The 21441-nt window shown below is 43.5% G+C and overlaps 2 protein-coding genes across 3 annotated transcripts; one reads left to right on the forward strand and one right to left on the reverse strand.

Moving 5' to 3' along the window:
* Positions 1 to 147: 147 nt before the first annotated feature.
* metap1 (methionyl aminopeptidase 1) lies at positions 148 to 15275 on the reverse strand. 2 transcript variants are annotated; one of them, XR_003593358.1, is made up of 12 exons: positions 15119 to 15275; positions 12056 to 12107; positions 11866 to 11975; positions 9476 to 9536; positions 5313 to 5404; positions 5163 to 5246; positions 4581 to 4719; positions 3640 to 3771; positions 3424 to 3567; positions 990 to 1055; positions 619 to 875; positions 148 to 400 (listed from the first exon to the last, which is right to left on the reverse strand). XR_003593358.1 is itself a non-coding variant. In XM_028000609.1 (11 exons), the coding sequence occupies exons 1-11, from the start codon at positions 15233 to 15235 to the stop codon at positions 709 to 711; spliced, it is 1164 nt and encodes a 387-aa protein (XP_027856410.1). In that variant the 5' UTR covers positions 15236 to 15275; the 3' UTR covers positions 148 to 708. The 2 variants fall into 2 exon arrangements, 1 of the variants encoding a protein (XP_027856410.1); XM_028000609.1 differs by having other exon boundaries at positions 148 to 875.
* On the forward strand, positions 15260 to 20976 carry eif4eb (eukaryotic translation initiation factor 4eb). Its single transcript, XM_028000613.1, has 7 exons — positions 15260 to 15358; positions 17348 to 17451; positions 18161 to 18256; positions 18327 to 18390; positions 19162 to 19275; positions 20343 to 20482; positions 20552 to 20976. Exons 1-7 carry the CDS (start codon positions 15341 to 15343, stop codon positions 20664 to 20666), a joined length of 651 nt encoding a protein of 216 aa, XP_027856414.1. The 5' UTR covers positions 15260 to 15340; the 3' UTR covers positions 20667 to 20976.
* The last annotated feature ends 465 nt before the right edge of the window (positions 20977 to 21441 follow it).

The raw sequence follows: 21441 nt of genomic DNA on the forward strand, positions 1-21441 counted from the left end.
AAAATAAATCTCTTTACGTCACACTGTAGAATCGAATAAGTTGGGAAAGTTAGAAGCTGATAATAAATCCTGGTTATTTTTCCTGGAGCGTCGCCTCCAGTCTGCCGGTCCGGTTCGGATCTCAGGACAAACCGAGCCACACGGAGATACAGAAGAGTCATTTATTACTCCATCAGAAGTACAGAGTGCAGAGAAACAACGACGGCATCCAGGTGACGCAGGATGAAGGTGAGACGAGCAGGTCAGAGGTCAGACATCCACACGTTAAGGCTCGTTCTGCTACACCAGCGCTCACGGTACCAGAACCTCCAGAACCTCCGTCATGCAGCAGCTGCATCGTAAGCTAAGCTAGCTCAGGATGGCCGTTTGATGATGGTTAAAGCTGCAGCCGCATTCTGCTCTGGAAATAAAGATTTAAACTCTGCTGTCTCTCCAAACCTAAACTCATTCTTTTAGGACTTTTCCAGAACTTTCCAGGAACTTTTTCTACCTGGAGAATAACCTCAAGGAAAGTTCTGGCAAAGCGTGGGTGAACTTCATAAATATCTGCTTCCTCCAGACCAAACAGAAAACTTTACAGACACATTCCAGAACTTCCACTTCATCTGAGGAACCCACTTTAATTCAGAGTTTCCTTTGAGCTGTGAGTGAGTTTGCGGTGCCGGGTGTCTGGTCGGGTCCAGTCCTGGGCGCCGGTTCCGGCGGCGCCTACATCTGGGCCAGGAAGTGAGCCCGGCCGTTGTCCTCCAGGCGGCGCGTCAGAACCTCGCAGCCTGTCTCCGTCACCAGCAGGGTGTGTTCGAACTGGGCCGACCGCTTCCCGTCCCGGGTCACCGCCGTCCAGCCGTCGGGCCACGTCTCGTCCTGCCAGCCGCCTGGACACACACACACACACGCACACGCGCGCACACACACACACACACACACACACAGCGGGTGTTAGCCAGAGCCGGACCGCCGTCCTGCAGGCGACCCGCAGCGTCACTCACCCTCGCAGATCATTGGCTCGATGGTGAACACATGACCCGGCTTCATGACCCCAACCGCTTTGTTTTCTGGGGGAAAAAACAGAAATGAGGGTGATGGAAAGAGTCCCCACCTGATTCCCTATGGCAGGCCGTTATAGCATAAAATCCACTTTATCACACATTCCAGAAATCAAACATGTTAGTTCATTAAAGGGGCAGTAATACGAGTTTTCCATTTTAAAGAACAATCCAGTAACTATGTTACTCTCAGTTATTATAAAAATTATGTAAATATCGAATATAACTTAAAAGAAATTTTACTTCCTGATTTAGCGCTTTAAATTGGGCCTCTGCCTCCAGAGCGTAAATCCATCTCATTATTAACAGAAAAACTTCTTTAGACCAATTTTGGGAGGATCAAAGTTACAGCGAAATGTAACATAAAATGTGGTTTAATAAGTTTTTAAACCACATTCAAGCTGCAGGACCAAAAATGATCAAACATGTTTTATTCTCAGTCAACAGCCTGCAGAGAAATAAAACTAAAATTTAAATGTTGCTTCTATGAGTTTTGTTCAGTCTGATCTAATCTCTGCTGCATCTTTACAAACATTTAAGGTTCTAAATAAAAAAGCTTTAATGAGTAACTGATCTTAATAAAATTCCTCATAAACATTGATTTATTGAAATGGCTCATAATACAAGTTATGGACTGTTTAAATTATAACTTGTTAAGTTGCTTTATTTTTAAGCCTTTTTTAGTTTTGTCATGTCCTGGATGACTGAGAGCCAACAAGTAGATAAAAATTAATATCTGGGGAATATCATAACTTAAACGAAACATTTAAAGCAGCAGGGTTTATATAGAAAAATATTCAGATTTTATTTTGTGCTTTTAAAGGCTGAAGACAGTGAGAAATAAAGCCATAACTTTCTGTTTCTTCTATCAGTTCTCAGCTCCACTCTGAGCTGGTCCACTTCCTCAGCTCCTCCTCCAGTTTCAAACTCTAATTAACTAAAAGTTAAAGAGTTAAATATGAATGAGATGTTTGCCACCTTTGATAAAAAAGCTGAATTGTGATGAGTTGCCTCATTATGAAAACAGTGTAGCAGTTTTGCTAATGAGGCAGCTCATCATGATTCAGCCAAAGTAATGAAATAACAAACTGCAGTCTGATTATTGTTCATGTGTTTCACTCTATTGAGCAGTGAAAGTAAATAAAATGTTTACATGTCTTTTACTTTAAGTATTTACTGACTGGAGGGATTTTCATTTGTGCTGTAGAGTCACAGCTAACAGCTAGCAGCTAGCTCCAGTGGCTCTAACGGAGCCGGTACCGTTCAGCTGCTCTTGCTCCTCCCACACTTTGGACTGAACCATTGTTCTAATAATGGTAGGGGGGACCTAAAAATGTATTCTCATTTTTTTCTGAGATAAATGACAGATTTATTTTGTTCTTCGTTTCTTTTGCCTTTTCATAATTATATTATTTAAATGCAAACATGTATTCAATGATTTTTTTTGGGGGGGGTGGGGGGCAATTCCAGACTTTCCCAAGACTGGGGGGTCCGGAACCCCTGCCACCCCTGGGATTTACGCCTCTGCTCTGTCTCTTTAAAACCTCCTGCTCTTCCTGAAGCTCCGCCTCCAGGAAGTCATCCCAACATGGCTCTTCTATTAACCCTTTAATGCTCTGAGCAGCAGCTCCATTCGCTGTTTACTAATTGCTGCCGGCTAGTCTGAAGGAGCTGAGTGGGGGAGGAGCTGCGCCTCGAGGGCGGGGCTAGGTCCACCCAGGCGTTTTGCACAGCTGAGTGGTTGCCATGTAAATAAAAGTATTTCTCAAACATAAAAGAATCAAAGAAACACTACAGGTTTGGATGAGGGAAAAACATTATTATTATAATCCATGTTAATTTTACATGATATCTTTAAGATATCTTTAATTATATTCTGGCTAAACAAGAAGCACAGATTTAGTCTTTTTCAGCTCAAGGAAGCACATTTTAAAATCTTGAGAGTGAAATTAGTGATATGAAGGGAGAGACAACATAAAAGCACTCCTCTTGTATCCACCATGTTTTTTTTACTTCAGTTTCATAATAAACAGGACAGAAAACATCCAGATTTCTGGAGCAGTCTTCAAGTTTTCTATATGGTGACATTTTCAGACAATTTTATGCAGAAAACCCAAAATTCTGCAGGCAGCTGATGGGACAGCTCAGTGGCATCACATGGGTCTTTCTTAACTCCTGTATAAAATAATCATGGCTGGGCCTTTAAAGCGTTGAAGATTCTAGCTCACTCACAACAAAAAGCTTTTGAACTGAAGATGTTGCATATTTTGTCAATATGTTTTGATTAAAATGCGTGTAGTAAAATTCTTTTTCAGATCTGGGGAATGTGGTGATTTTATGTTAAACTGGCCTGCCGTAGCTTCCCGCTGCGACTCACTGGCGTAATGTGGGACGTTGGGCGCCGTGTGGAAAAGCCGGTGGATGCCGTGGCCGCAGTAGCTGCGCACCACGGAGAAGCCGTTGGCCTGAGCGTGCTTCTGGATGATGTTCCCCAGCTCCCGGTAGCGCACCCCGGGCTTCACTGTGGGCGGGGGCGACACTGGGGTCAGACACCATCACACACCAAACACACGGCGGCGGCGCGCCTTCATACCCGAGTCGATGGCTTGCATCAGGCATTCGTACGTCGTCTGCACCAGCCTCTTGGCTCCTTCCTCCACCTCGCCCACGAAGAAGGTCTCATTCAGGTCGCCATGGAAACCGTTATGGTAGACAGTGATGTCCACTGCAGAAGACAAACATGCTTGACTCAATTAGGGCAAAAACAATTAACCGGATCAATCAATTACTGGAATAACTGTCGACTAATTTAGTAATCGACTGTTAACTGGAGGATACTGACTGTAAAAACATCATCAGCATCCTTTGCAACAAATTATGAAGTGTTTACTAAAGGAATGCTGTTATAAAACGTTTATTTCTCATTTCAAAAAGGAAGTTTTTGATCATTTGCATCTTTTAATCATTTCCTCCTGGACTTTGGGATTGTTGTGATTTTTTCCAGTCAAACTCACTGATTTTGTGGTTCTACATTTCTGCTAAATGTGAATTTTGTAACTCGTCATTTGAGGTCAGGCTGAGACGGAAGAGTCGTAGAGTAAATACTGCCACCTGCAGGTGGGAGTTGGAATCACTTCAACCCAAAGTTTTCAAACATTTTTGCACCAAACTCAGAATTAATCACTAGCGTGAAAAAAAATGCAGCCATTTGCTGTTTTTGGTGAAAAACTGGTGAGACTGAATAATATATTTGTCATGTATAAAAAAGGCTCAAGAGAAAAGTTAAAAATTAAAAATCTGCAGAGTGTGGAAATCTTTTATCCGATTAATCATCAGAAGCTGCAGCTCCAGGCTGGAGGTTAGCAGAAACTGTGGGGGGTTTGACTGAAGGGTAATGAAACGATCCGTCTTGTCAGAGCGGAGCAGCAGCAGAAAGAGGCTAAAACTGGGTAAAACATTCATCATCAGAGAGAAAGCGTTCATCATTAATACCCTTAATACCCCCCGCCCCTTTTAATGCCCCGCCCAGCAGACCGTTCAGGATGTCTCCGTCCTGCAGAGCTCTCCGGTCCGGGATGCCGTGGCAGATCACCTCGTTGACAGACGTGCAGCAGGACTTGGGGAAGTTGTAGTAGTTGAGAGGAGACGGGTAGCACTTCCTCGCCACGCAGGCCTGGAACACACAGAACCAGCAGCTGGTGGGCACCGACCCAGAACCAGCAGCAGAACCAGCAGTGGCTGCATCAGAGCAGAGCCACGTAGAACCAATCAGAGCTTTCATCACTGATCAGCTGTTATGATGACGGCGCTCTGTGAGGCTCTCGGCAAACAGATAATGTGAACATAAAGCCACTCAGACGTTAGCAGGTTTCCCTCTGGGGAGCCGCCCTGCTGCAGCCTGAAGCCAAACGCTGTGAAAACACGAGGCTAATGATGCTAATGATGCTAATGAAAGAGCTTAGCTGCTGCAGCTGATTCTCCTGGAAGCTGAGGAAACGTCTTAGCAGCTTCTCCCTCCCTCTTCATTTCCAGCATGACCTGAAATCCGCTGATAGTTTTCTATGTTTCGGTCTTAGTGTGACTCAGCAGAAGGAAATCGTGTTTCTGCTGCCATACCAGATGAACGGCGTGGTCGATCTCCTCCGTCGTGACGCCCGGCTTCACCATCATGGCGGCGATGTCCAGGACTTCCCGCGCCAGCTGCACAGAGGTCAGGGGTCAGAGCGCAGCTTCACACATTGAGAGGTCAGAGGTCAGCGGAGTTACCTTGCACACCACCCTCATGCCTTCGATGTCCTCAGGAGACAGGATCTTGATCTGAGACGTCCCCTTCAGGAACTGTTCGGACTCGGACATCCCTGTGGGACGGAGACAAACACCATCAGTCACATGACCTCTGGACGTCATGTGACACACTCTAGTCACCACCTCCCATGATGCCACTGTCAAGCAGTGGACAATTAAATACTGAGCTGCAAGCAAAACATTCACATCTCCAGGGACAAGGACTACTGTAGAAATCAAGCTTTTCTTTTCCTGTGCAGCTTTTCCTGTGTCTTCCAGCTGTAGATCCAGGAAACGCTGCAGGAACCAGGGAGCGCTTTGGGATTCTCCTGGTGGGGCAGGCGGCTGAAGAGAGAGAGGGAAGTCTGGAAAGGCGACATGAAAATGAAGTCGGGTTTTTGTGTTCTGGAAGACTTTGAGACGTGGAAACTGTTCAAAGACCGAGTTGAAACCCTTCATGAAGCTCCAGCAATTCAGAATGTTATTAATATAATATGAAGCAGGAGAATCAACTGAACTGTTTCAGTTTATAGTTCAGATTGTTGCAGAGTGTTTTCTGTAAAGCTACAGGGAGAAATAATAAAATGTCTTCTAACGAATGCAGAGCCAACAGAAGAGCAGCTGCTGGTCGTCCTCACTGATACACAGCAAAAATAAAAACAACAATAATAATAATAATAATACAGACCTTTGGGCACATAAATAACTTAAAAACAACATTATATGTAGGAGAAAACATAAGATACAGAAACCCTTCAGCTGGGAGTTTGACAATGAGGAACAGCAAAAACAAAAACAAGTCTATGATTTTAACTAAAATGTCCTCACTGATACACAGCAGGGCTTTAGTAACTCTGACTCCATCACAGCTGAAGGGCTCATTTACACTGTAAATAGACATTACAATAAAATCTTTACTGAGTTTTACCTTCTGTGGCGTCTGACTCCTGCAAGCTTAGAGAGGTTCAACAATAATTAGAGACCAAACTACATGAACTACAGCAGCGGTCCCCAACCTTTTTAGTCGCGCGGACCGGTCAGCCCTTCGCAGTTTTGCTGGGGACGGGGGGGGGTAAGTATAGAGTCGGGGGGTGGGGAGGGCAGAACCCTCGTTTTTCGCGGCGGTTACGTTCCAAAATGAACCCGCGGTAGGCGAAATCCGCGAAGTAGCAACCTTTATTTTTTTACAATTATTATACAATAAAATACTCCATAATACATTGAAACCAAAGAACAAAACCTTTTTAAAGGCCCAAACATTTGTTTAACAAATAAAAAGTACTGTATAAACTTTTTTTTCTTTTTATTTAACAAATAACTACTGTACTGTAAAATAATAATTTTAATATGAACTGAAGGCGGATTCCCGGGCCCGAATTGCGGAGATCAGCGCCGCCCCACCGCGACCTGAGTTATTGGATTAGAACGGGAGAAAATAAATAATTATTATGAAAAAAAACAAAACAAAGTACAGTAGGACAAATAGTGACTCCCGTGTATTTCAATGCTCTCTGACTGAGCCGCTGCATCCTGACTCCGCTGTGTAGCGGATTTTTCTTCTTCTAAAGCCCGCGGTGCAGGTGGGTTTCTTAGAGAGAAGAACATAGTTATCGGTAGCTGCTGTCGCTCTTTGTTCTTCTGGGCAAAAAGATTCTTATAAACCGACATGCCACCATCGGTTATGTTAAATATGGCAAGCTGTTTTGCGTACGTGTACATATTATACCGCAACGTTGTTGACACACAGGTAGAGAAGAAATGGAGAGACTGTTTAGCCAATCAGAATGCAGAACACAATGCACGATGTAAATCTGTGAAGCAGCGAGACTGTGAAAGGTGAACCGCGAACTGTACTCTGATGTTGTTTTGTTACTCATTCTGCTGCAAGTTGGCTCAATTTTGACACGCAAGACGTAACCGGTAAAATCCGGTTTAGGATTTTCAAAATAAAAGATCCGGAAGTAGTTCATTATTTCTTGTGCGGCCCGGTACCAATTGGACCAGTGGTTGGGGACCACTGAACTACAGCATAAGCAGGTACTACCAGAAAGCAAAGCCAGGATCCCTACAGGCAGATTTCCTACAGGAACCTGAACGCAACACTCTGCAGTTTCAACCTTCCAGGCTCAGATTTTAGTTTAATCTGTTTTTCAGAATAAAATGTTTAACGTTCGCCTGATGAACCGACAGAAGACAGAAGTTTCTATGGGTTCATCATTCACTGCAGTCCAGTGAATGATCAACTCCGGTCCGCTTCGATCCAATTCTAGTCAGTTTGCCTAGTCAAAGTCCGGTTCAGTTGGTGAGGTGTGAACGCTTATCGACCTCTGACCTCTGGTCCTCCAGACCTCGGTCTGGGTTCGGCTGAAGTGAACTCTGGTTCGGTTTGAATGTGAATGCCAAGCGGACTTGAGACCGCTCCAGAACCGGGTCTACCGGACCATCAGGAGGAAAACAGACCGAGTCCCTGCAGCTTTTCCTGTGTCTTCCAGCTGTAGATCCAGGAAACGCTGCAGGAACCAGGGAGCGCTTTGGGATTCTCCTGGTGGGGCAGGCGGCTGAAGAGAGAGAGGGAAGTCTGGAAAGGCGACATGAAAATGAAGTCGGGTTTTTGTGTTCTGGAAGACTTTGAGACGTGGAAACTGTTCAAAGACCGAGTTGAAACCCTTCATGAAGCTCCAGCAATTCAGAATGTTATTAATATAATATGAAGCAGGAGAATCAACTGAACTGTTTCAGTTTATAGTTCAGATTGTTGCAGAGTGTTTTCTGTAAAGCTACAGGGAGAAATAATAAAATGTCTTCTAACGAATGCAGAGCCAACAGAAAGCCTGAGCAGACTGGAGCAGCACATGAAGAGCTGATAGCGAGGCGTCTCGTTGTGACAGCTCTTCCAGCCTGAATCCTAAACAGTAGAAGCATGAAAGGCTCCTCGCGGCGCCATGAATAACCGGCTGCTCCTGCAGGGCTGCGCTCAGCTGCAGCTCTAATGACACTCACGCTGCCGAGTCCGACTGCGGCGGGAGGAACGGGAAAACACGAGCAGTTTTACTCACAAAACAGCCGTTTGGCCCAAACAGGCCTCATTAATCTTTGATTACGTCCAGCGCCCAGCAGGACGCTGCAGGTTGGGCGGTTGCTTAGGAACAGAGCGCTTCGGAGCACCTGCATGTAAAACACGCCTCACAGCGCTCCGGCCGGCTTTCTGAAACATTAGTCCGCGCGAACAAACAGTCGGTTCCGAAGGGAGGCGGTAACCATGGCTACATGAGTACAGACGGATCTGTGGGTACAAAGGTTGCCACGGCTACGGCTCGGCTCATAAATAAACCCAACATGAGGCGACACAAGATGGTCCGGGCGAGACGGGGAAACCGATCAGAACCACAGGGAGAGGCGGGGTTAACCGTCCTGATGGAGAACACCAACCGGATCCGACCCGACCGGATCCGACCCGACAATACCAACCGGAACGGACCCAACCCTATGATATTGACCCAACTGGATTGGATCCGAACCAACCGGTCCTGACCGGATCCGAAAGACCTAGCCGGACCCAACTGGATCTGAGCGGACCAAACCCTCTGATACCAACCCAATTGGACCCAGGACGCTGCAGCGGAACTGTGTGGTTCCATCTGGTCCAAGTATCTGACCAGAACCAGGACAGTTCAGTTAAACTGGTTCGATTTTGAACACAAACCCCCTTGGCCCTGCCAAAGTGGGCGGAGCCTAAATACACACAGGGGCGTGGCCAAGAGTGGGTTTGGTCCGAATGACAGAAGCCCCGTTGCCAACTTAGCAACTTTGTTGCTATACTCAGCAACTTTTTTTTCTTTCAGAAAAGCAACTAGAAACAAATCTAGCAACTTATCAAAAAATGGGTCCAGTTACAGTTTAGAGTCTGAGCAGCAGGTTTGAACAGTCCACTTAGAGCCAAACGGTCACCTCCAGAGGAAAAGACATCAGTTAGGATGATCAACGACCAGGAGGCGCTAATCAACTGGAAACCAGTGGATCTGTCCACAGTAAAACCAGTTACCACCACTGTGGATGGAGGCAGTGCCAACCAAGAAAGAATCCACACCTTAAAGCTGGCCTGATACCTGTTCTGATTTTGTAGAACCATGAGAAAGTTCTGTTACCTCTGGGATGATCCGCATAGTCGGGTCTTTGGATGTCACCAGGAACCGGTCGCATGGGGGTCTGGCAGAGGAACCAAGAACACAAGTTAGATCACAGCAACAACAATTAGTCCGCTTTAATTAACTCCGGTCCGTTTACTTAGAAAGTCCGGTTTGTTTGGAGAAGTGTGAATGCTAAGCGAACTCTGGTCCACCTGTAATCTGTTCTGGGACCAGTTCAAGTGAACTCTGGTTCGGTTCGAGTCCATGTGTGACTTTATTCTGATGTTATTACAAATTTAATAACAACTTCAGTCTCATATTATGACTTCATTATTTATAGTATTTTGATTGACTATTGTACGACTTTTTCTTGCAATATTATGACTTTATTTAAATTATTTTTGCTGAGCCTGGCCCTAAAACTCCATCATAATAAAATCTGCAGATTAAACTTTGTGGCGATTTTCTCTTTGCTCTTTTGGAAACAATACAGTAATGAACAGTTTCCACAGAGTTTCCCCCAGTAAACCTGCTCAGCCCGCCGGGCGGCGCCGAGGAGTCCGCCGGGTTTTTCTATTAAAACATGTCAAGTTGACAGGAAAAGTAAAAACATTACTGGGTTATTACATGTTACAGAAAAACATGGCAGTGAAACGATATTTAAACCCAGAACTAGTCTGAAAATCAACTAATCAAAAAATACAATTAAGATGAATATGAATTATTTGCACTTCTGTTTAATCCAAATGAAGTCAGCGGCTCCATCGGGCCCCCAGGGCTTCAGGGGCCATAAAGGCTGATATTTTAACACAGATATATAATGTAACATTTATTTATTGAGATTATCAATGCTGCTAAATTTGATTTAATTTGTTTCAACATAAATTAAAAGATTTTAAATTGTTTAACATTTAAATGTAAGATTTTAAAGAGCTGGCAAGTTTACTTTGTAAAAGTTCAAAGACCAATCTTCATACTCAGATTATTTTGTTACCATAGCAACAATCTGATGCTGTGAGTTTAATCTTTGAGTTTGAGCTGTTTGTTCACAAATACAATTATAACTTATTGTTTTTTATGTTGGCCAGTTAATCTACTCTCTCTCTCCCAGATTAAATCCAACCCAGAAGCTGTTAGAGGTGCTGATGGTTTTAGCAGCAAGAGGGGCCCCTAGGTCAGATTCTGCCCCAGGCCTCATGCAGCCTTGGACCGGCCCTGCAGGATGAGTTCAATCTGCTGCATTGAGCAGAGATGAGCAACAAACTGAGATTTAATTTAATGCTAATGTGGCTTTAGCAGCTCTAACATTTCTGAGTTTTAATAAGAGACAGAAACTGTTTTGGTTGCTCCAGTTTCTCAGATCTCAGCGCTCATTAACTCTAAGTGGACAAAGCGTTTGATATGGTTTGATGCATCATGTAATCATAAAAATAAAATAATATAAAACCAGCATGATGCGTGACTACGAGGAGCGTGAAAACTCCTCACCGGCTGAACCTACATGATGAGGTTAGCGCTGGTTCTTTAACCGCTAACGCTCCGGCTAATCGGAAACACAGACATGAACTTTATCAGTGCAGACAGCGTCAGGCGCTGGGCAGCGTGTTGAGATGAAAAAGACGCACAAATTTCTTTTTCCACAAATATAAATCATTCTCACTGCTTCTCTGAAAGCCTGTGGTTCACGTAGAGCTGCGCAACCAGAGCTAACACATTGGGGTTTAAACTCCTACCTTGATCAAAAACTCTGGAAAGAAACATAATTCCTCACAGGAGGTTGATGTAAATATCCATACAGGTCAGTCTGTGTTCAGTCTGAGTGAAAGGAGGCGCGCGATCCTGCTGAGGTTACTAAGACATCCAGCTGCTGCGGCGCGAGGCAACGCGTAGAGCCGCCAGCGGTGTGATTGGTCTGGCTTTAAATGCATAAACTATAAAGCTATCTTCTATAAACATATATTTTAGGAATAATTCTGCTACGCCAGTGAAACGCTCAGAGCAACAGAGACGCTTGCAATCCGGCTTAAAAGAAAAAAAAAAAAAAAGAAGCAATTTTTTATTTTTATTTTCAGAAAAACATAAATAAGAAAGGCTTAGTCTGGCGGTGGGGCTAGTAAAGCATGGCGGGCTGCCAGACCTAAAATACACTGGGGAACCCTGTTCCATTACAGTGGTTTCCATGGAAACACTAAGAGTTTTGTGTGATTTCATCAGGGGATAATAATCCTGAGCTTAACTGGATGGATGGATCATTTAGACAACGTTAAAGAGAAAAAACAGGAGGTAGAGTTTTCCAGATCATTTTGTCCTCCAACAGATGATTCCTAAATCAACTTCCAAACTTTCCCAGACATTTGAGGAAGTTGCATTATTAAGGAGTGAATATTAGACACGGAGGGAGAGTTCACCAGTGGGTAGTGTGGCCGTAGTTTGCCTGTGTAGCGGTACCCCAGCCAGGGATCTGTGTTGGTGTCCTTCTCCACGCAGTTCTTAGCTTCAGTCTGGTGCTTGTCTTCCTCTGGAAAAACAAAACGTGACTCAGGTGACTTGGTCTGGACTTTAACAGGACTACATGAAGCACAGAGCCGGGGAACATACTTGCTTTTTTGTGGAGCAGCTTGTGAGACGTCCAGCTCCCCTTGAAACATTCCTGCAGAGAGAAGCATGTTCAACTGGCTGAAATATGCAAGGATCATATCCCCTACTGCAGCATCTCTCTGCCTGGATTAAAGTTTAAAAAGCAAAGGAGGTGGATTAGCAGAGCTGGCTAACAACTGATCCATCCAGGACACATTACTGCAGAATATCATCTCAGTTCATACCTGTCAAGTTTTGGACTTGAGAATACAGAAAATGTCGCCGTCTGGTGTTATTGTCAGAGCGACACTAACGTAAGGGGGACGTGTAACTAGGCCTGTCACGATAGCAAATTTTGCTGAACGATTAATTGTCTCAAAAATTATTGCGATAAACGATAATATTGTCTGAAGACCTTTTTACACTGATTTAATGGAAATGACGTAATAATGCATGTGATTTCCTGCCAAAGATAGATACAATTTATTTTCAAAATAATATTTAACACTGGAACTGATAAACAAAATAAATAAAACAACCAAAAACAAAATGGATTCTCAGTCTCCATTAACAAAAAATGTACTTGATAAAAACTAAACAACATAAAGCCAAAGTGGAAATAAATACTGCATTCAACCAAAAGAGTGCAGATTATGAAGTCTGTATATTATGTTGCCCTTCAGTAATAATTAGATTTAAATAGAGAAAATGGGCACATCGACTACCTGATGCAATAGTTCACACTACATGATTTTTGCTCCTATTTTTCCCCTTATGACAATGTTAGATCGTTGGTCTTTCTAAGATTGTGTGGTGTGTTACGGTAGATCGTCGTTGCCGCTCTGATCTAAATCAGGGTTTTTCCCGACTGGGATCTTAACGCAACCTGTTGAATGTGACAGGTAGCCAATCAGAAAGCGCGGATTGTCCTCCTGTTTTCTGAGGGGAAATTATGGAGGGGAATCCCAAACAGCTGACACATCCTGAAGTCCAGCGGACATTGGAGATGATATGTGGAAACAACATTAATGTTTCTTCAACATGCAAAGAATATAGAAATGACAAGAGGAGGAGTTGGAGCCAAATTGCTACTGCAGTTGATAAACCTGGTAACTTTTCAGCTGTTCTTCATTAACGTGACGTAAACAGGTTCTAATGATTTTCATTCAGTCAGGACTTTACACTGACACTAGCCACATGCATTGCAGGTAGATTGTAGTAAAGCATTGATTAATGCCTGGTTTTAAAATTAGTTCACTGAACTTGTAGCCATTATTTTGTGCCCATTGTTGGACACCACATGGCAGGACCGAACCCGATGGAACCGTTATACCTAGGATTTCTGTCGGCTAATGTGTGGTCTGTCAGGTTTTAAAAATGGGCCGACAATCGGCCGACAGCTGTAAGATCGTGTCGTGTGCGCTGGGCTTCACACTAAGGAAATGAGGTCAGAGGTCAGTGGAGAGCACCGGAGTTGAGCCTTTTTTCATTCAGTGTCATTAACAGAAAGAGAAAAATGTCGGAAGAGACGATAATGCTGATAATTAAAATGATGTGGATAGTTTTAAGTTATTGTACATTAATTGATTAATCATTTATCGCGACAGGCCTACGTGTAACATAACATTACCGTCAACGTGAGGAGGAAGACAAGCTAACGTGAGACGCAAGTAATGCCAGCGGGGATGGGGTGGGAACAATACGGGATATTTACAGGAAGATATTAATACGGGAGGTAAAATTCGGTAATAATAAATGGGAGACTTGACAGGTGGGTCTCTGCTGCCTGGATAATGAGCTCCTAGCATGTTGGTCATGAGACCTTAAACAGCAACAGTCTGCAGTCAGAGGCCTAGGAGACTGGCTGGAAGACTGACTGCTACTGGAGTCACAGCATCACCATCCACAGCAACTCTTTGAAGAATCTTGGATGATATGATTTTGATGCACGATAAACTGGCCCAGAAATGATTGTAATAAACAACAATATTGTCATTTTCATACAATTTTAATATAACATTGAAAGGTATATTAATGCAAACACATCCTCTACGATTAAAAAGAAGATCTTTAAATTTATTTTAAAACTGTAACATAGAAGTGGAAAACATCTTAAATATCCAACCGGAACAAAAAAGGAGATTTACACAGGAAAACAGCAAAAGAGCCAGTTTATTAAAAATGAAAGTGCAAACGGAGCACTTCTTACTGGGTGTTAAATCTTTGCAGCATTTTTCAAAATATCGGCTTTTCAATTGCATTTAAAATTGTAAAATTGCATTTTGTAGAAAACATTTCAGCATCTCTTTATGATTGTGGTCCAAATTGAAATTATGGAGCTCGTTTATTTTATCATGTAATTAGTGGATGAACAGCTTCTAGTGACGGGCTTCATTTAATTTCCCTTTGGGTGAAAGGAGCATCTTTTAGGTTGAACTGAACAAACAGCAGGTTCCGGATCAACAGGCTGCGATCAGCAAAGCAAACTCAGGATATCATCAATGAAACCCGTCTAGCCTAAAATCTGTCCGTTTTGGACGATAAAGAACCAAAACAACAGATGCTCATCTGATCGCAGTGATGCAGAAAGCAGACTCCAGTGTTACCAGTAAAACCAGTGATAGCCTCCCTAAAGTTGCATTCACATGTCTGGGAGGGGTTTGGTTTCGACAGACACAGACCCAGCAGGGTGGCTCAGCAGAGTACCCTGCTAAAGGCTTTTAATGTGAGGTTTTCACACAGCGCGTCTCTTTTAATAAGTAATGTGAGCCTGATGGCTCTTCCATCACTCACTGTAGCGAGTTAGCTCGCTAAACGTCTCTCCTGGGCCTTACAAATTTAAAAACAACATAATACAACCGGTCACTGGCACACTGTACATAACTTCCAGCCTTTATACTATTAAACGACTAAAATATGCTCACAAACGTTGTGTAAATAAGTTTTTAAGCAGCCTGAAGACACGTTAGCAGACTAACAGCTGAGTTAGCAGCCTCGTGATGTGACAGCGGGCCCGGCCGGCCGGGGTCTGTTGCCCCGGTGAGGGCGTTCCCGACCGGGCAGAGCGGAGAAAAGCAGCCGTACCTGCGAGCAGAAATAGGAGCCTTGAATATCGAGCTTGATACATGTGGGACACTGAAGTTTGGCGTCCCTGCTGCAGCCCTCCGTCTCACACTCCCTCCTGGCCTCCGTGCTCGCCATGCCTTCGTCTGCAGGACGGGGGGGAAGAGGCGGAGCTACTGCAGCCCAGTCACGTGGCACAGCTCGGACCAATCAGCGCGCACTTTCCTAACAGAGATTTGTAAGATGGCTACCGCCGAACCGGTGAGTACTTCTCTGTGAAGAACGTTTCAAAGCATATGGAGGGTCTTCTGGTCTAAATTAGAGCCTCCGGTTAGACCCAGAGCTGACCGGAAGCCTTACAAAGCGTTTCCACGCTGGTGAATTGAAGTTGCTGTGATTTCATGGGGTGTTTGGGGGAGTTTTAAAGCTGTTGTCTGTGCCACGACCTGCTGGGCGTTGAGGAGGAATGTGGAGATCTCCCAACTTCGAGCGAGCGGACGAGCAGCAACATGAGATCCTTTCTGAACATTAATCTCTGCTCGGATGCTGCATGTTGCTTTAAAACGACGCACACGTTGCTGTACGAACTATTCGCTGATTGAGCGCCGTCAAAATGTTCGTGTTGCTTCTTGTTTAAAGTGTAGGAAACATTTCAGCTGTCACAACTGGCCTGCATTGGTCCGAGCTGACCCCGGGATGCTTTCGGCTCCAAATGCCCCCAACTTAAAGGTTTTTGGCTTAAATGATATGATTTAGGATATATTTTTATTTTAAGCTAGCTGCTCATTATTTTTAATGTAATTTCAGTCTGAATTACTTCGAACCAGGAGTTTTTACAAGGATGTGGGCCCCTGGGCTGAACTCAGTGTTGTTGCCCCATCCTCAAAAGAAAAAATATTTTATTAATGCAAGTTACAGTAGATTAATAGGTAGTGCTACACATCAGCAGGTATGAATTGGTGCATGGTTGGTTGAATACATCTCCAGGGAAGGTAGCACTATGTTTATTGTTTATGTTTATTTTATATAAATATACATACAATGTTTACAAAACTTTCATTTATGAAAAAACGTCTTTGGGTCCCTAAAAGGAAAACATGCAGATTCACATTAAAGTAAAAAAAATATAAAACTGAAAAATATAAAGGACATGACAGTAAGTTATTTGTATAACATTTCAACAACAAAGTGAAAATAAGGGCAAATTTTACAACATAAGGAAAATAATACTATACAGTTATTAAAAGTAGAATATTCAGGTTTAAAGAAATATTCAACTCTGTAGGTAAATTTTTTAAAAGTGCATAATTTTTATAGAAAATATCAACAGACTACAAGAAATTAAAAAACCCATAAATATCACCAAGGTTGTAAACTCCTGAAGCAGTGATGGTTGTAGAGTCTAACAGCTGCTGGGAGGAAGGATCTGTGGTGACGCTCCTGTGTGCATGTAGGATGGATCCATCTGGCCTTTCTGTCTCACAACATCACACCTGAAACATAACAGAAACTGATGTTTGCATTTTAGCTCCTGTGTAAATAAAACATCTAATTCCACTTTATGATTTCTGAAACAAAAACAGAATCTGAAAGTTTTTATTACCCAGCATGCTTTCAGTCAACAATATTTATGCAAACCCCATAATAAAAATACCCATAACAGCTAATATGACACACAGAGAGATCTGAGTGCTGGTTTGGTTAAATTATGTGTAGTTTAATAAAATATAAACTGCTGGATAGAGAAGTACAGATTTTATAATGTTAGAACATTTGCATGAAAGTACAGAGATATGAAAAATAGTGGAAATGAAGCAAATATAGAAAAGCTGCTTTAACAAACTATTTGCACCTTTTCTATTTCTATAGAGCAGCAGACAAACTATTGATCAGTTAATCAAACTCATTGATTAACTGATCACCACCTCTGAGGAAGCAGGATTTGGTTTTTTGTTGTTTGCTGCTCTGAAACTCAAAGGCAGAAAACTGCAACCTGGGAAGGGTCAAAGGTCATGTCCATCAGAGAGGAAACGTATTGCCAAGAGGAAAACGTCTCAGACGTTCCAGCAGATTCAGACCAGGAAGTCCATGTCAGACTCTACAGTCCTCAATTAGCAGGTCAAAGGTCATGACCCTGCAGCAGTAAGGCTTCTCTGTAGAAACAAGATGGCGGACAGGAAACCGCTGCTGGGTCACGGGGTGTAGAGCTGCGTAGAGTCCATTCACTGGTTCTGCCCGTCTGTTGCCTAGGAAACCAATCCGAGTCCGCCCCACGCCGAGGAAGATGGAGCCGAGGATTCTGGGAAGGAGATGGTGAGCCCAGAGGCCTACGTCAAACATCCGCTGCAGAACAGGTCAGCTTCTCCTCGTCACACACCCACAGGTTCACAGCCGTGATGTCACGGGTTCAAAGGTCACCACAGGGAAGGAAGTGACAAGGAGGTAGAAACAGCAGCTACCTTCTATAGAAGAAGAAGAAGAGCTGTGTTTAAATATTCCAGATTTCCTTTGGAATATGATTTTATTCACAAACACAAGATCAGTTATTATTATTATTATAATTATTATTAATAATAATAATAAAGACTTACTTCACAGCATATAGATCAGTTAGAGTTGGATCATCCAACTGTTCATCCAACTGATCCATATCTAAAAATCTTCCAGTTATTAATCTGACCTTCTGACCTTTCAGATGTTTTGTGGTGGTCTTAAAGGGCCAGTCATCTGGATGTTGAACCGGTGGAGGTTCAGGATCGGTTTCAGAGTAAAGATGGAGGAATTAGCTCAGATTACGGCTTTAATCTGTCCTTCTGTTTGGTGGCCCTTCACTTTGCATCATCTGACCGTTTCTGTCCGTATCACCTTCAGTTTCAGCTCTGCTCTCATTTTGTTTTATTCCTCGTTCTTCAGCCTGTCGCCGTCTGGGCTGTAGAGAAGACGCAGCGTCACATTTTATTCAACTAAGAGTGGAAATATGATTCACGGAGCAATTTCCCTCCAAAGCACCCAGCAGATCCATTCAGCAGCTCTCTCCTGTTTTTTATTTCCTGCTCCAAACAGATGGTCTCTGTGGTTCTTCAAGAACGACAAGAGCAAAACATGGCAGGCCAACCTGCGCCTCATCTCCAAGTTTGACACGGTGGAAGATTTTTGGGCGTAAGCAGCAATTAATGTCAACTTCTCCTCCGGTGATGGAGGGATTGCTAACGGCTGCTCTGTGTTTCAGCCTCTACAACCACATCCAGCTGTCCAGCAACCTCATGTCCGGCTGCGACTACTCCCTGTTCAAGGTCTGTGGCTTCACCGCATCATGTGCTGAACCTGCAGGGCAGTGGTGCAAAGTTACTAAAGACAGGGAAAGTAATTATGAAGCATTTTCACTGACTGCGTCTGTTTTTCTTTGGATTTTGCTCCGTATGTTGTTAAGGTCATAAGTCATTCATATATCAAAATGTTCAGCTTCTTCTCTAGAAGTGCAATATGACTTTTCTTGATTTCAGCTATTACACTTTTAGAAAAAATTTTATGTATTAAAATAATTTGAATATCATTGAAAATTCTACAAAATTCAGCAAAAGCTTTGACAGCTTCCTCTTTCTGCCTACACTGCAAAAACACAGAGTATTACCAAGTTGGTCTAATTTCTAATGCATATATTTTAGTTCACTTTAAATGAGGCAAAACTAACTGAAAATACATTTTCAGCAAAATAGAGAGGTTTTAAGTAAATCATTTTTTAATATTGATGAAAAAGTTCCATTCCATTTTCAGATTATTTCACTTATAACGAGACATTTTTTCCATTGGTTAATTTATCTGACAATAATCAGTGACAGATTAAAATCTGGGACAATCTGGAATCATCAAACAGAAACTGGATTAAGGAAACCAGTTTTTAGCTGTGATCTGAATGTTTGAATTCAGATCATTGAAATCTGTGCAGCTTTTCTCAGCAGTTTTGCTGATTTTTTAAAGTTTAACTGAGAAACGCCTCGTTGCTGCTGAGTCTCTGCTGTCAGCTGTAGATGTGTGAGTAGAAACACGCTGATGTTTTGCTGCAGGACGGCATCGAGCCCATGTGGGAGGACGAGCGGAACAAGCGTGGCGGACGCTGGCTGATCACGCTCACCAAGCAGCAGCGGAGATCAGACCTGGACCGCTTCTGGCTGGAGACGGTAGGCGGACCTGGGCTTCCCGGGAGGACGGCAGCCATTACTGCTGGACTCACTGTTACACACCGATACTCTGCTGTTCCACTGGTGGGGGCAGAAATGGAAGATTACCCCCGGAGCCATGGATCAGAGGCTTTTAGTGGTGCTGCCTTCAGTCTGATGCATGTCTCTCACAAAGCAGCCGGTTCTGGTTCTGTTTAAAATCTGGTCCAAATGAAGTGAAGGGTTGAATATTGTACTTGGATCTTTGGACTGGATCTCTAGATTAATTTACTTCTTTTAATAGTTTATAAACTGTTCAGAATAATGCTTACAGCCGCAGGTAACATGAGTATTAGACAGAAACCATGATGAGAAATCCATCAAACCGTCAGACCTGGGATCTCTGACAGCAGCTTTCAGGCACGGCAGAGGCAGCATAATGCTGAGAGGAACCCGGATACAAGAAGCTTGTTGATGGCAGCAAAAATGATGCGATCAAAGTCCAACCAGGGAATTTAACCAAACATTAGGGGTGTACTGGTATCAGTAACCCCAGCAGTGAGCCCCACTAACTAAAAAGTTAAGATACGCTAATGCTAAACTGCTATCCATGAAGATTAGTTCAGCTAAAGAGCTATACCCACATGGTAATTATCAGTAATAACTAGTTAATGCTAATTGCTACACCCATATGGTATCACTAAAGAGAAGTACCAACATTATACTTAGCATGAGCTAAGGCTAACGTGCTATACTAACAAGACATGTAGTGGAATCTAATGCTAAACCGCTACATTTATTTATGTTGACACCATTTCTGCATCTCAGCTGGACAGGAAACAGACCCACTTCAAAATAAGAGCATGAACATAAACATGTAAATTCTTGAAGAATGTTTAATAGTCGATGACTAAAACTGCAACACAGATGCAAAACTTTATTCAACTGAAAGTTAAAAAACAGAGTAAATTAGAAGATTAATTTGGGGGAAGCTAAGCGCTAAACGTTTCCAAAGTTAGCACAGACTTAGCGGAGGTTATCTCAGTCAAAAGCGCTGACTCATGGAGTCTTTTCCTTCCTCCAATCAGCTGCTGTGTTTAGTCGGAGAGGCTTTTGACGACTACAGCGACGACGTCTGTGGAGCCGTCGTCAACATTCGCAACAAAGGGGATAAAATCGCCGTGTGGACCTCTGACTACGAGAACCGGGAGGCTGTGACACACATAGGGTGAGGCGGGCCGCCGCACTGAGCACGTGCAGACCTGTTTCCACGCCGCTTACGCTTCCTCTCCCACAGGAGGGTTTACAAGGAGCGGCTGGGGCTCCCCATGAAGATGACGATCGGCTACCAGTCTCACGCCGACACGGCCACCAAGAGCGGCTCCACCACCAAGAACAAATTCGTAGTCTGAGAAAAATGCCTCATGTGCCTCTTTTCATTTTCCTTGTCTTATTTGTTGGTGTTTACTTTGCTACAAAGACTCTGCGAAACACAATCTGGAGGAGGAGGGAAGTCCAACCTACACGCCAAAATAACCAGAACCGGCCCGTCTGCGGCGGCCATGACACTAACAGAGAGGCATCAAGAGACGCAGAGCTGCACTCTGATCAGTTAATCCTTTGATTTTTAAACGTGTTTTGTGTTGAATGGCAGGGAATCCTGAACGCGTTCTGGCTCTGGTTGCTGTAATCCTTAATGACATTAAAACACCTTTAATTTATTATATTAATCTGCCTGCACATTATTACTGACTTAAACCTTTTGATTGTGCTTTTTTGTGCCTTGAATTGTTGAAACCTTTTTAAAGTATTTCATGACTCATATCCATTTGAGTGTTAATATAAATAAAACTGGTTTTGCAATTATTCCCGGCGTGTTTCTGTTTCTGGATGACATCATCGCTCTGAGAAGCCAAAGTGAAGGCTGCTGCTGCTGCTGCTGCTGCTGCTGCTGCTGCTGCTGCTGCTGCTGCTGAAGCTGCTGCTGCTGCTGCTGCTGCTGCTGAAGCTGCTGCTGCTGCTGCTGCTGGAGCTGCTGCTGCTGCTGGAGCTGCTGCTGCTGCTGCTGCTGCTGCTGCTGCTGCTGAAGCTGCTGCTGCTGCTGAAGCTGCTGCTGCTGCTGCTGGAGCTGCTGCTGTGATTGAACAGATATTCTCTTTTTTGCCTCTCCTTTGTTTTTTTCTAAAT

This window comes from Xiphophorus couchianus, chromosome 19 (genome assembly GCF_001444195.1).
Source record: "Xiphophorus couchianus chromosome 19, X_couchianus-1.0, whole genome shotgun sequence".
Taxonomy (NCBI): domain Eukaryota; kingdom Metazoa; phylum Chordata; class Actinopteri; order Cyprinodontiformes; family Poeciliidae; genus Xiphophorus; species Xiphophorus couchianus.

Excerpts from the sequence above, each read along its gene's own strand:
- metap1 (XM_028000609.1), bottom strand. The coding sequence starts at position 15,235 with ATGGCGAGCACGGAGGCCAGGAGGGAGTGTGAGACGGAGGGCTGCAGC. Across the intron at positions 4,720-5,162 it reads TCGACCACGCCGTTCATCTG|GCCTGCGTGGCGAGGAAGTG; the intron begins GTATGGCAGCAG and ends TGTGTGTTCCAG. Across the intron at positions 876-989 it reads CGAGCCAATGATCTGCGAGG|GCGGCTGGCAGGACGAGACG; the intron begins GTGAGTGACGCT and ends GTGTGTGTCCAG.
- eif4eb (XM_028000613.1), top strand. Across the intron at positions 18,391-19,161 it reads GCGACTACTCCCTGTTCAAG|GACGGCATCGAGCCCATGTG; the intron begins GTCTGTGGCTTC and ends GTTTTGCTGCAG. Across the intron at positions 20,483-20,551 it reads GAGGCTGTGACACACATAGG|GAGGGTTTACAAGGAGCGGC; the intron begins GTGAGGCGGGCC and ends CCTCTCCCACAG.